The 14,597-nt window shown below is 62.8% G+C and overlaps 1 protein-coding gene across 1 annotated transcript; it reads left to right on the top strand.

Moving 5' to 3' along the window:
- Positions 1-3,743: 3,743 nt before the first annotated feature.
- Positions 3,744-14,042, top strand: CPLX2 (complexin 2). The gene is made up of 4 exons (XM_082063529.1): positions 3,744-3,792; positions 12,712-12,819; positions 13,300-13,475; positions 13,614-14,042. The coding sequence occupies exons 2-4, from the start codon at positions 12,789-12,791 to the stop codon at positions 13,809-13,811; spliced, it is 405 nt and encodes a 134-aa protein (XP_081919655.1). The 5' UTR covers positions 3,744-3,792; positions 12,712-12,788; the 3' UTR covers positions 13,812-14,042.
- The last annotated feature ends 555 nt before the right edge of the window (positions 14,043-14,597 follow it).

Here is a 14,597-nt window from a genome sequence, read left to right as displayed (position 1 = left end):
GATTGGGCAAAGAGAGGATGAGGAAAGATGGGCTAGGCTCAGGCTGCAGGGAGGTGTCCTCCCTGCCAAACCTGCCCTCATCCCCCTGAGGCTGCAGGACCATGAGGGTCCCAGAATGGGCTCCAGCATGGCCAGGGAAAGCAGGGAGCTCAGCCCCCAGCTGGCAGAACTGCTCCAGGTGTCCTGAGAAAACTGAGCCAGCTCAGCTGAAACAAACCTGCACAGAAAAATGTCTCAAAGTCTCCCTTGACTGTGGGCTGAATGTTTGTTTCTTCGATTGCCTTGCGTGATAACATTAGTATTGAAATGACCCCAGCCAGGCAGAGCTATTAACACCTTGCAGAGCTGGAGGATGATTGCGGTTCACACCTTGGCTCTTCCCCGGGTTTCTGCAGAGGCTGCTGCCAGGCGCAGCCCGCCAGGCCCGGTGCTGCTTGTCGGGAGCCATGTCGGGAGCTGAGGGGAGCTGCCTTGAGTTGCCCAGCGTGGTTTAACCATGGGAGCTGAGAGGTCCCAGCAGAGGTCCAGTACTGCAAAGAAACCCTCTGGGGAAGAGAGGGTGACCACCAGCAGCATGGCACATCTCTGTACCCACCGCTGGGCACCAAGGTGTCCCCTTGGCACAGACCTCAAGAGGTCTGGTGTGGCAGGTGGGCACGGTCACTGCAGCCCAGACTGCCACCTTTCCCACCAGCACTGAGCCCAAGCTCTTGGGCATCAAGCGCTGCCCAAACAGCCAGGGCCGGACCCCCCTGCCCAGCGCAGGACCCTCCTGGCAGCCGGAGGATCTCTGCTCTTGCCTGCAGCCTCCACGTGTCCCTAGCCAGACCTCCCCATTTGTTCTTATGCCAGCATCATCCTTGAGTTTAAACGATCCTTCTCCCTCCCTGGTGTTTACTCGCCGGGTGTATTTATAGAGAGCAATCAGGCCTGCTCAGCCAGGGTAAACAAGCTGCGCTCCTGCAGGCTGCTCTCGTGTGAGCACTCTCTGCTCCCTCGTCCCAGGAGCTTTCCCCTCTGCCTTTTCCAGCTCTGTGGAGCCTTTTTGGCCACAGAGACCTGCACCATCTGCATTGTCCAGCTATGGGCTCTCTGGGCTGTGCCTCCAGGCTCCAATGTCTTGCTCTAGGTCACCCAGTGCCTCACCAGGAGCCACCGTCACCTTTTCCGTGTCATTCTGCACCCCAAGTGCCTCCTCCTCTGTAAGCTGCCAGGCCAGCAAGCCCATCCCTCCCCGGCTGGTGCCACCGGCTCCTGCTGCAACACTCACCAGAGGCTCAGAAACATCTCTCATCTCAGCCAGCTCCCAAAGCCCTGCGGTGGTGTGACCCAGACCTGCCCTGGCCCATGGGAAGGTGAAGTCTGCAAGAGATATTGAGATTTTTGAGGCTGGGAATCTGCTTTTTGAAGGCAAGGCAGGTTGACTCAGGTACGGGACCCCAACTGGGAAATGCCTCTGGGGGCTGCCCAATGCAACGTGGCAGCCCGAGCCCTTTGCACGCCTGCATGAGAGCCAGGACGGCGCACTGCCAGCACTGAGTCCGGTTTGCAGATAGTTTCCCCAAGCATCGTGGTTCTGAGCCTTTCTTCTCACCCCATGCGTGGACATGAAGCTGATGCCAGCCTCAGAGCAGGTCACGAGAGCATCTCCCTTAGGCAGGAGAAATGCTTTGAGACATGGCCCAGAGTGTTCCAGCCTGCACACCCCACTGATTCCCTTCCCCAGCACACCCTCCTCTGCAAATATTTGGACAAGCTCAGCTATAAACGCAGGGTACTGAGAGCCAGAGGTGCCAAAGCAGAAGAGCTGTGGACTTGCTAATGGTCTCATCTCGAGCATTAGGTTTTCCCTGGATACTGTGTGTTGTGTCCAGAGCCTCAGCTGGATAAAAGCAGCCCTGCCAGTGGCTGCAGCACTGCAGTCCCCAGAACTGGGGTTGTCCTGGCACTGTCACCCTGCTCTGCTCATCCCTGTCCTCTACTTTTGGCTGCAGTTGGTGTCTGGTTGCCTAAACAAACAGACAGACTGAGCTAGCGCAGCTGTCCAGGTGAGATGCATCTTCATGATGCTGGCAGGCTCTGTCCATTTAAAAGGCAGGGAAAAAAACCACTTTGGACTGGCCCAGAAAAAAAATACCCTGCAGGGATCAGAGCAGCACCCCCCAGGACCCTCTGCCTGTTCTCAGGTACCTGAGCAGGGGATTGTCACTCTTCACATCCTCTGGGATTTCAGCAAAGAATGGCTGATTTGCACCCTGACAAAGCAGGGGACTGATCCCGTCCCAGCCCAGCTGTCTCCTTGGCACTGAGCTGTCTGGGAAGCAGCCGCCCCCGGGCACACGTCCCCGCAACACTCTGCAGCCCATCTTACCCCGCTTCTGAGTCTTCCCACGTCCCAAAGGAGGCAGCCGTTGTCCCCAGCAAAGGTCACCTTCACGCTGCTGCTGAGCCCTTTCCAGGCTGAGCTTTCAGTGCTGCATTTCCCAGGGAAGCAGTCTCTGTTCCGGGGTCTCCTCAGGGATCTCACTGAGGATCCTCTGCCCCTTCCCCACAGCTTGCAGAGCTCAGGGTCCCCTGAGTGATCCTGCACCCTCCCCAAACCCGCACTGCGCCCGCGGGCTGGCAGTGTCTCCTGTCCCCGGGGCTGGGATAAGGCATCCCTGCTCCGTGATGCTTTTAAAAATGCAGGCTCCATCCATCCCAGCCCCTACTCCTCCAGCGTCGCTGTTTGCTTGTGTTTCCCCCAGCTCCCCTGGGTCATTCATTTATCTCCAATTTGCCAAAGCCTCCCTCCTTCCCCAGGGTGGAGGAAAAGCCTTTGCTCGAAGTCAGGATGAATTTGTAATTTGCCCAGGAACCTGCTACCCCAGTCGCAGAGCACAAGTCACACTTGTGGCACGTGTCGAGGTGACACCAGCCACACCGCGGGGACAGGCCACCCCAGAAACTGCCAGCGCAGCACACAGCACCCGTCTGCCCAGGTCTCTGCGCAGCCTCTGCCCAGGCCAGCGTCCCCGGGAGCATGCCCTGCATCTCCCTGAGCATCACAGGGGGATTTCAAGGACAGTGAAGGAAAGGACAAGATCCCTGAGGAGAAGCTTCCTGCGGTCCAGCAGAAAGTGGGGAACCCCAGAGGGGGGTGCCAAGGCTTTCTCAAATTGCAAAGTCTGAGCAAAGTCTTTTGTTTGGCGGCTTGTTTTAACTTGCCATTATGTTCTCCAAAGAAGAAAGTCATCATTTGCAAGCTGAGGAAGGCAGAGTTAATGTGAAATTTTAAAACACTTGAGGAGTTGAGAGCCCTCTAAATATTTAATGAAGGCATCCAAACTGCTGGGTGTCTGCAGAGATGGCCAGGAGCCCTCTGCCAGCATCAGAGGTGGTGTCCCTGATGCAGGAGAGGATCAAAGACCCTAACGGGCTGCCATCTCCTGCAGCCTGTCACCCTCTGCATGCCCCGCTGCGCTCTCACCTACAGAGAGATGATGGCTCTTGGCAGCAGATTGCTCCCATCCTTGGAGGTTGGGATGTGGGGGGCTGCACAGACCCATCCGGTGTCCCCTGAGTAGGGGGAGAAGGCAGCAGCAGTGGTGTGCTCCATCCATCACCCGTCAAGTGATTCTACTTTATCCACCGCATGCAGTCCTGGGGCCCCACCTGCAGAGCTGATCCTCCCCCTGTCGGTGTCTCCTGCAGGCCCCGCTCTCCCTGCGATGCCCAGCCGCCCCTGCGAGCTCCTCATCGCCCTGCGTTAGGTGCCAAAGCCTGCGGACACCCGGCGCTGCACGCACCAAGGTAGGCAGCACTGCCCCGGCTCTGCTCGCTGCGGCTCCCGGGGGGCACCTCGCTCCCCACGGCACAGGGGGCACAGTGCAGCCACGGGATGGATGGGGGGTGCAGAGGTACAGCCTGAGGCTACCTCACCAGGATGGGGGGGGTCCATCATGGGCATCCTGGTGAGACCCTGATGCAAGAGGCATCCAAACCAACTCAGGACCGGGCTGAGGCCATGGGAGTGGGGAACAGCTCAGGCTCTGAGGTGGGTGCTGGGCACGGTCCTGCCTGGGGACCGTGGCAGGTAACTGTGACTGCGGAGCTGGCACAGAGCCAGGGGCTTTTTTCTTTCTTTTCTTTTTTTTTTTTTGCCTTTGAAAGCCCCCAGATGGGAAAGGTACGCGCCAAACCCCACTGAAAGCAGCCAAGAATGGATTTTCTGGCCAGAGCCCCAGCAGCTCTTGGAGCGGCGCCGTGCCCGTCCGGCGTCACACCGCAGCGGAAACCCCAAGTGTGGGCAGGCTGGGGGAGGTTTCAACTGGGGTGGGCAGAGAGCCCCCCACCTATCCCAGCTGCCTCCCCGTGCAGGGGTCTCACTCCTCCCAGCGCCCTGAGCCGGGGCAGCGCAGGCTTATCCCATTCCCACTGCGTTGTAGATGGCTGGAGCCCAGACACCCAGATTTTCCCCCCACGCTGCCACAGAGCTCCCCACCATGCAGCCATCTGCTGCTGTTGGAGGACAGGGTGTCCCCAGCATTGTGGCCCTTGGCCAGCTCAGTTACCCAGGGCACAGGGCATCTGAGCTCCCAAACCTCCCCTCTCATGGGATGCGATGGGCCCATCTCTCCTGGGAAGGCAGATGCTCTCCTAGAGCTGGACTGGGAGTTTGGTAGAGCATGACCAGCCACGACAGCGTCCCTACTCCTCAGCAGTGCAGGGAGGGCATTAAAGCATCCCAGGCTCTTTGCCCTCATCTCAGGAGCCCCAAAGAGCTTGCAGAATCTTTGCAAACCAACACCTGTATCAGCACAAGGCTGAACTTCAGGAGAGCAGTACCCAGGGTCTCATTTTTGAGGATGCTTTGGCTGGAGTGGGGATGGATGAGGGCTGCCACTGCTCTGCTGTGCTCTGAGTTTGAGCTTGAGCTGTCCTCTGTGCTCTGAGTCTTGAGATAATTGTGTCCTTGTCCTTCATGCCTTTTCCCCCCTGGTGAAATGAGGGTGGGTACAACCCCTCCAAGGCTTTCCACGGGGAGGGGGTGCCCAAATCCCATCCTGACGTGGGGCCAGGAGGGAACCCTTGAGCATCCTCTCCCTGCACCATCCCAACCATCTCCGCCATCGGCACCTGCACAGGCCCTGCGTGTGCCTGCCAGGGTGGTGAGGATGGAAATAAGTGTGTGCACAGCCTGGCTCCTTCCCCAAAAGCACTGGCCGGGGCAATGGTGCTGGATGGAGAGGCAGTGTAGGGGCTTGAGGGGGCTTTTGTCTGCTCCCTGGGCAGTACCGGTGTGCTGCACCCAGCTCCACTCCGGCCCCTGCAGAGCCGTGCGGGTGTGCATGCCTGCCATAAATATTGATGGGGTGGACTCAGCACAAGTGTGCCTTTATATACAGTGATTGGGATGTATATGCTATAAGTACCTGCTGTGTGGGCAGGAGAAAGCAGTGTAGGTGATAGCACCGAGGCTGAATGCACAGTGGCTTTTCTACAGGGAGGTGGGATCCATCCTGCGTGGGGTGGGGAGGTGGGAAGCAGCCAAGTGAGGAACCTCAGGGGTCACAAAACTCTTTGGGGAATTGGCCAGACCTGCAGCTAGCCTAAATCTTCCAGCTGAGACTGCAGTGGGCCAGCGCAGCTCCCACAGCCCGTTCCCCGCACAGCCACGCCAGGATGAACAGCGAGGGGCTGCAGTGCCTCTGTTTAATAATGCATGGCACAGAGGCACCGGACGCTCGCCGGGAGCCAGAAGCTGCGGGGACAAGAAGTCACCACTGCAGCACTCGATCAGTGGGGTCCATCCCGGCATCCCCCAGTGCTCACGGGATGTGGACACCTCAGGGCTCTGGGCAACCCCAAGGCTGGGGCTGGGTAAGCAGAGCTTCCCACTGCACGGCACAGCAGTGGCAAAGTCAAGGCCCTCGCTCATGCAGCAGCTGTCATCCTGGCCACGCTGGATGCTTCTTAGATAGAGCCTGGAGCTGGGTCCCTGTCCCCTTGGCCACTCTTGCTGGGAAATATAGCCCCTGTTAATCTTTCTCACACAGATGTAGGCGTAGGTGGTATTTTTGGGGAGCTCTGGAGGGCCGAGCAGCACTGGGAGCACCCCTCCTTCTCTGGCATCCTCCTGGGACACCACCATGCTGGGAACAGCTGGGAGCTGTGGGCTTGGTGCCCTCCTTGCCTCATCCCTCCTCCAGCCAAAACCACCCTGGCTCACACGTTGGTTGCCAGGCCCGGGACGAGCAGGTGTGTGCTGGGTCTTGCAGGCACCAATTCACAACAAGCTCCTGCAAATGCCCCCCAAAGGGGACGCACGCATCCCTTATTATTTGTGGTGCCGTGATCCAGCCCCATCGACCATCTGCTGCAGCAGCTCCCCACCACCCACTCCCCAGCCCACGCTGTGCCCCACGGCACAGAGCTGTGCGGGGGTGGGCAGGGGGTGCCCAGCGTGCCACCCCCAGCCCACAGGCAGGAGGGAACAGACAGGTCTGCAGGACTGATGCTGCTGGGGCTGTGGTAGCGATGCAGGTGGGTCTGCAGTAGTGATGCCAATGGGACCATGGTAGTAACACAGACAAACCTGTGATAGTGATGCAGGAAAACTGCAGCGTCAGCCCGGAGCCCCTCTGCCTGCAGGAGTGCTGTGCTGTGCCCATGCAGAGCAGGGCACAGGGAGGGCAGCGGGCAGCAGCATCCCCTGTCCAGCCAGCAAAGCCTGGACCCGGGGAGACCCTCGGGGCATGAGACCAGCAGAAGTCATCCCGTGAGGGTGACTCCAGGGGCAGATTTGGTCTGTTTTCTCTGTCCCTCTCTGGTGAGCTCAGGGGACCCTGCCACCCCCAGCCCCCAGCCGCAGTGCTGCTCCCACATTGGGCAGAGCATGGCAGCAGAGCCGGGGTCAGGCCGTGCCACAAACCCACGTCCCTCCCCACCGGACCCTGGGTGGCTCGCTCCTGCACCAGCCCCTTGGTGAGACCCTCATTCGCAGCCAGTGCCTGGCACGGGGGAATAATGGGAGAGCAGTTGCTGGGAGAACACCCACATGTGCTGGGGGGTTGTGACTTGCTGCAGGGGCAGAACAGTAGTCCCCATGTCCCCAGTGACTGAACGTGGGGGGCTCTGAGCACCACACACTCACCCTGAGCATGGAGCAACGGAGTGACCCCTCACCTCGCTCAGTGTCACCAGCAGGAGGGACAGCAGGGGTGGCAGGGGCCGTCCCTGCAGTCTGTTCTCAGCCGCTGTGATGGAGGGTCCGGCTCCAGCCTGCCGCTGCAGCCCGCTGGTGCCAGTGCCCGTCCCTGTCCCCACCAGGTGCCAGCCCCAAGGGGCCAAGACTGCTCTTCAGAGGCTGCAGCTGCTGCATGTTTTGTGCTGCCTCTTCCCCTTCTTGACGCTGCTGTTTTTGTTTTGTTTAAAAGGCTGGGTTACGAATTTTAAACAGGCTCCTGAAAAACCCAATTACCTCCAGAAGACAACCTGATAAAAGCTGCCTAAGTGGCACTGTGGAAATCGCCTTGTGCAGCAGCTGAGGGAAAACCAACATAACAAAGCCTTTAGAAATGGAGTTAACCACTTTTAATCCCTTGGTGCAATGAGAAGGACCAATAATTATTTTCTGTAGAGATGGCGGGTGGGGGGGATAAGTGAAATAACCGCCCTGTGCTAATGGGTGGCAGCAGGCTGGGCTTGCGGTGCAGTTTTTCAGGCACCCGCTTCGCTCTGCCTGGGAGCTTTGCAAGGGCCCATGGTGGCTGTGACCTTGCAGGGTCCCTGTGTGGCTGCAGGGCTTGGGGACAGTGCCAGCAACGGGGCAGGCAGGTGCCCCTCGGGGCTTTGCTGGCAGCAGATGCGGTGGGTGATGCAGCAGCGGCAGCAGCCGCCAGCCCCATGCCCTTTCCCTGGGCGCCGGCGGGGAGTGGAGCGAGGCGCTGCCAGGGCTCTGGCACCCGCACCAGCTCCGTCCCTGCCTTGCTGCCCCCGCAAGCCGGCACGGAGGTGACTTGCAGGATTTGGCGGCACTGAGAGCTTCCTGCTCCATCTGGCCATGGTGCTGTCTCCCCCGTCCCTCCTATTGCTCCCCGTCCCTTCCCTTCCTGCCTCCCCCAGCAGCTCCAGGCAGCAACCTGGCAGGTGACACTGCCCAGAACGATGCCAGGGGACAGCTGTGTCTAAGGAGTGCCCATGCCAGGCACGAGCAGTCCTCCCAGCACCAGGAGCATCCTCCAAACATCTGCCAGAGCCAGCTGGGCTCTGGGACTGCGGGGGTCCCCTGGGCTCATCCCCATCCTGAGACCAGGGGTGTCCACAGGGTGTGTGGGGCAGGGGGACGGGGGTGACATCCAGGGCTGGTGATGAGTCCCTGGCTGCCCATCCCAGGGGAGCTCAACCACCAGGGCAGGGCTGGGCACTCACCAGCCCATTGGCTGCGGTTGCGCTGCCGGCACTGACAGCTGGAGTGCCGGGGCGTTTGGCCACAGCTGACATGAGCCTCGTGCTTCCCGCAGCAGCAGGGACGGGGGCTGCTTCGCCCACCTCCCCCCGACTACCCTGCACCCCGTGTGGGGTCCCACACTTGGAGACAGGATTCCAGGCTGCCAAGCTCCAAAGAGGGCAAGCCTGGCTTAAGCATTTAGCGCTGGCACAAGGGACAGCCCTCCCAGCTTGGCCACAGCTCATACTGGGAGCAGTCCCCAGGCACGCTGGGAGCTACTGGGGGAGGATGCGCTTAATGAGCCGAGGCATCTCCAAAGATTGAAAGAGTCAAGGACCCATCCCAGGAACAAAAGGAGGCGTTTTGTCAGGCGTTGAGAGACGGGCTCGTTAATTCCTCCTGGCTGTCACACTTATCTGTAATGAATTTGTGCTCTGCTGTATTATTTTTAATACAATAGGAGCGGTGCAGCCCGCCCACCGCCCGGCTGCCGGGAGCGCTGACGTCAGCGCCCAGAGCAGGGCTGCCGCAGGATGGACAGACGGATGGACGGGCCAAGCGCAGGTCTGTCTTGCCACCCACACGCCCGTCCCACCAGCTGCTGGCGGGCAGAGCAGGGCTGGGCACAAGGGCAGGAGGCAATTTTTCCATAGAGGTGGAAAAAGGAGTTGTTGGCCGATGCCACTGTGGAAGGGGCTGAGGGCTTGAGGCTGGCAGAGATGGGGTGCACTGAGGGGGATGTTTTGGGGAGTGGTGAGAGAGGGTGAACAAGAGGGCCGCGTCCTTGATGTGTTGTCCCTGCACTGAGACCTTCCCCTGGCAGCAGCCATGCATCAGGGCAGGAGCCGGCAGCGGGTGCACACATGCAGATCTGTCAGTACCACATCCCAGTGGAGGTGCTGGGCTGGTACTTGCGTGCTGGCTTTGCCCCCCCGCCAGCTGCAGGATGGCTCCTCACTGCTGCCCCACATCCTCCGTCACCCCATCCTCCCCACAGCAGCCCCAGCTGTGCACAACACCGGCAACATCTCCACAGGCTGCACCACCGGGTTTGTGGGGGCAGCTGCAGCCTGTCCTGGCTCCCCACAGCCTCCCACAAGCAGAAGACGGGGGTCCCTGAAACGACCCTGCATCTAGACCCTCTCCAGCACTTTTCTGGGATGTAGCTATGAGGTTTCCTGCAGGGCTGCTCCTCCAGAGCCTCACCATTAAACACCAGATATCCCCAAAGCCTGGCTCAGAGCACCACTAATCAGATTTGCAAAGCACTCCTCTTGTTTCTAATAACCCAGGGCTGGATTAATTAGAAGGCGCCGGCTGCCCCTCTGTGGGGTGGCAGGGCTGGCGATGGGGCATGCGCCTGTCCCCAGTGCCTCTCCGTGCACTGAGACAGGGGGTGCCCTGTCCCGCAGCTGATGAGGAGGGGTGAGGGGGCTACAGAAGCCCATCTCCTTTTGGGCAGGTGCAGGAGGGCCAGGCAGGGTGGTGCCCCCCAGTCTTGCCTGGGGTCCCACACTGAATTGGGTCCTGAGCCCCATGGGCATCATATCCTCAATGCCACAGCACAGGCCCTCCCAGCATCCCCAGCCTGAGCACCCCCCATTCGCCGTGGGACCCCCCTGGGGGGAGACAACACCAAAAATCCAAAGCTGGGGCCTCTGAGCAGCAGCTGCTGCTGCTGGGTCTGAGTTGATTTATCAGGGACTTTAATTAAACTGCTGCAGCTGCCCTGCACCACTGCGGAGGGGAACAGAGTGCTGCGGCTCGGGGTGCCGAGTGAGATAGTAGGGGGGTGCGGGATTTGGGGGCGGTGTGCAGCTCCGCGGTGGCTCCGGCTGATTAACGCCTCGTTTCGCCCATTAATTGCCGCGGAGGTGAATCATTAACCCCGCGCCGGACGCGCTCTTACCCCAATCCCTCCCGCTAAAGGAGCCCGGTGGGGGGGTCTGGAGGGTCCCCGTCCGCATCCTTGAGAGCGGTACGGGGCTCCCCGTGGGCCGCACACCGGGACGTTTCCCCGAGGGTCGTGCGGCGTTTCCTTGGGGGTTCTCCCGCATCCCTCCCCGTGGGGGGCCGGACTGCGCGGTGCCAGGGCGGGGGGTGTCGCCCCGGGCGGGCCCACGCGTGCCGCCGGGGGCGGGCGGGGGCCGGGCCGCGGCGGGGCGGGGCGGGAGGGCGGAGCGGCGGCAGCGGAGAGCGGCGGCGGAGCCGGTGAGTGCCGCGCCGCGCCGGTGCTGAAGGGACAGCGCCGCCGCTGCGGCACCGGGCGGCCCCGGGCGGCGGGCGGGGCCCCGAGCCGCATCCTCCGGGGCGGGGGGGGCGGCGGGTCACCGCGGTACCGCGTCCCCTGCGCGACCCCACCACCACCACCACCGCGGCTCCCGCCCTCCCCGTGTCCCTGCGCCCCCCCACCGCGGCTCCTGTGTCCCCTGCGCGCCCGGTGCCTGTCCCCTGTCCTGGGTGTCCCCTGCATCCTCCGTGTGCTTGCACTCCCACCGCGGGGCGTCCCCTGGGTTCCGCACCCCGCTGCGGTCCCGGTGTCCCCCGCATGCCGAGTCTCCCCTACGTCCCGTGTCCCCGCTGTCCCTCGCCCTTCCGGCGCCCCCTTCCGTGTCCCCTGCGTCGCTGCAGACCGTGCCGTCCCGGTGTCCCGGCGCCTGCCGGTGTCCCCTCCATCAGCGGTGTTCCCCCACGTTCCCCGTGTCCCTGCACTCTCCGGTGTCCCCCCACGTACCCCGGTGTCGCTGCGCCCCCCCCGCCCCCGCGACCCCGATGTTCCGGTTCCCCTATGTCCCAACGGCGCCGGGTGTCCCCTGCACCCTTCCTGCGGCCCCGGAGTCTCGGCGCCCCCCACTGTCCCCGCGTCCCCGGTGTCCTCCGAGCCCCCCCCCGCGGCGCTGGAGCTCAGCGCAGCACCGCCTGGAGGAACCCCCCCCAGTGCCCGGGGTGCCCGGGGCTCGGAGCAACAAACTTCCCCGGGTCCCAGTTCGCGGAGCCCCCCCCGCAGCCCACCAGGGGGTCCCGGGAGATGGGGTGGGGGGACCTGCGAGGCTGCAGCACCCACTGGGCACGGGCACACACACACTGCAAACTGCACAGCCAGGCTATGAGCAGAGCCTGCAGCCCCCCCGCACACACACAGGGCATGTGGGGGGCACAGCTATGCCCCCAAACACACACACACACACCCCTGCTTGCAGTCCCCCAGATACACAGCGAATGCAAACAGCCTGCAACACCCCCACACGTACACACACGTGGCATAGTCTGCAAATTTGTGTGCACACCCCACCTCATACAGCCTGCAAACCCACGGACCTGCACTCACAGCCCCCCCCAACACAGCCTGTAACCCCCACACAGCGCGTGCAAACACACACAGTGCACACACCCATGCAAGCCCCTACACATGCATCCGCAGAGCTTGCAAACCCCGAAACTCAGGCACGCACACACTCAAAGCTTGCAAACAGGCTGCAGACCTGCACTGTGCGGGTACACGCAGCTCGCAGCTCCGCAAACTGGTGCACACACATGTGCGTGCACACCCCCATGCAAAAACTGCCTGCAGCCACCTGCGAACACACCTCTTGACCAAAGACAGCCTGCACATACCGCTCACACACATGGGAGCGCACACAAACATGGGATGCGCATACACGCTCTGTCCTGCACACGCAGTGTCCCGGCACACTGTCACCCATCCCCAGCACCCGCAGGGATCACGCACACAGTCACAGGCTGCTGCCTGCAACCCCTGCAGCCCCCAAACCCTGTCACAACATGCCAACAGCCTCTTCTCCATCCCTCCGCAGAGCACATGCATTGTGATAGACGCACGCACAGCACCCTGTGTCCAGCTGCGCTGCGCTGGCATCCCCAGGCAGGGTCTGTCCCCCCTCCCTCAAGGCACAGACATGCAGTGGGTGGTGGCATAGCGGCTCCCCATCCCGCCAACCCCCAGGCAGGACCCCGGGGCTCCTGCTGCCCCACTGAGGGCAGTGCTGGGGTGGAAACCCGTCTCCGGTCCCTGCCTTGGTCCCTCCACGAGTCTGCAAAGCCAGTGGGGATGTGGGGAGGGTGCCAAGGAGAAGAGGTAAATCTGCCCACCCTCTGTCCACAGACTCCAAAAGCTCCCTCTGCCCATCCCGGAAGGTATTTTGGGCTGGAGACACAGAGGGTGCATCCTGCAGTGCCAGGGACTGTCCCTCCCCTTGTGCCTGGGCAGCGGGGAACCCTGGGCACGGCCTCACCAACCACATCCCTCTCTGCCTACGCAGGTGGCCCTGGTCAGCGAGCCCAGACAGCAGTGGATGAGCGCTGGGTGCTGGCCTAGCCACACGCACACACCGGCACCATGGACTTCGTCATGAAGCAAGCGCTGGGCGGTGAGTAGGTGCTGTACCCCCCCAGGGTCCCTGCTCCGGGAGCGATGCTGGCCCAGCGCTCCAGGGAACGCAGCGGGAGGGACACAGTGGGGGTACAAAGCCACAGGGAGAGGTGCTGGTGGGGGGGGAGCTGCTGCCGGAGCACTCCAGGGCTCCCGTTCCCAGCGCCTGGCTGGGGAATCCCCAGCTCTCCTGCCGCTAAGTGGGATTCCCTGGCGGGTCCCCTGGGTGCCAGCGCCGAAGGAGCTGCTGGCGTCTCCCCCGGCTGATGCTGAACTAGGACAGCACAGCCAGCCCGCGGCACTCCCCGTCCCCGCAGCTCCGGAGCCCGACTGCAGCCAGTGCGGGTGGCCATGGGGACACGCCAGGTCATCCTTAGCGGGGGGGCTCCACGCCCTCCCTGCCTCTGCAGGGGCTTCGGCAGCCAGCACTGTGGCTGCAGCACGCGTGGGGACCGTCTGATGGTCTTGTGCCGTGCAGGGGCCACCAAGGACATGGGGAAGATGCTGGGGGGTGAGGAGGAGAAGGACCCCGATGCGCAGAAGAAGGAGGAGGAGAGGCAGGAGGCCCTGCGCCAGCAGGAGGAAGAGCGGAAAGCCAAGCACGCCCGCATGGAAGCCGAGCGGGAGAAAGTCCGGCAGCAGATCCGCGACAAGGTGGGCACACACTTCCCCTGTGCCCACCCCGGCCCACGGCACCCGGGATGGGGCTGGGACAAGGAGCCAGCATGGCCGGGGAGGAGGGGGCCTGAGGCTGTGGTGGTGGGCACATGCTGAGGGCCTGTGTCCTCACAGTACGGGCTGAAGAAGAAGGAGGAGAAGGAGGCGGAGGAGAAAGCTGCGCTGGAGCAGCCGTGTGAGGGCAGCCTGACGCGCCCCAAGAAGGCGATCCCGGCGGGCTGTGGGGACGAGGAGGAGGAGGAGGAGGAGAGCATCCTGGACACCGTCCTCAAGTACCTGCCCGGCCCGCTGCAGGATATGTTCAAGAAGTAACAGCACCGCCAACCCTGCCATGGGGTGCTGGGGCACAGGCGCCCTCTCCCCTCCGACCCCTCCATCGAGTTCCCTTGGCCCCAACGGGGGTCCCCACACCCCCTCCCCATCCCCTTCTGCCCATTCCCCTGACCAGACTGAAAACCCGCCCCGTCCTGTCCAGGCAGGGCCCCCCCACCACGCTGTGCCAAAGGGGAGCAGCCCTGGCCGGACAGAGCGAACCGGGACCAAATGCACTGACGCAACCTCGTGGCAGGCTGGGGGCACTCCAGGCCCTACCAGCCCCCCCGGGGTGGCTCCCCGTGCCCCCTGCCCCCCCTGCCTCTCCCAGGGGACCCCGGCAGGCCTCCTCTCGCTTGCCATCGTCCCCAGCACTGCCATCCCCCTGCCCCATCCCGCCCTGGGCTAAGCCCAAAGCACAAAGCCAGGCGCCCTGCCCACAGCTCCCCCATCCCCAGTCCCTGGGCACGGGGGTCCCCCAGGGCTGCCCGGTGTGCTCCAGCATCGGGGGGTTGGAGGGGACCCCCCCTCCTCGCATCTCTGGCCCCATAGTTAAAGCCATATCAGTTAGACTGCAATACTTCAGCACCGGGAGGAGCGGGCGCCGCGCTCCACCGACCGTGTACAAAGGCGCATGCGGGGCAGGGACCCCCCTGCCTCGTCCCCCCTGCCCCGTCCCCACCGCTTGCTCGTCCGTGTCTCGGCCCCGCCGGCCCCTGTTCTCGCATTAGTGTCTCTGTGCCAGGGTGCGCGCCGTCGCTCCATGCGTCCTTGTGTCCGCTGCTC

Source organism: Streptopelia decaocto (assembly GCF_964273445.1).
Source record: "Streptopelia decaocto genome assembly, chromosome: 12".
NCBI classification, from domain to species: Eukaryota; Metazoa; Chordata; class Aves; order Columbiformes; family Columbidae; genus Streptopelia; species Streptopelia decaocto.
The sequence above is the reverse complement of the archived record's forward strand: the minus strand, read 5'-3'. Positions and strand labels throughout refer to the sequence as shown.

Excerpts from the sequence above, each read along its gene's own strand:
- CPLX2 (XM_082063529.1), top strand. The coding sequence starts at position 12,789 with ATGGACTTCGTCATGAAGCAAGCGCTGGGCG. Across the intron at positions 12,820-13,299 it reads CATGAAGCAAGCGCTGGGCG|GGGCCACCAAGGACATGGGG; the intron begins GTGAGTAGGTGC and ends TGTGCCGTGCAG. Across the intron at positions 13,476-13,613 it reads GGCAGCAGATCCGCGACAAG|TACGGGCTGAAGAAGAAGGA; the intron begins GTGGGCACACAC and ends GTGTCCTCACAG.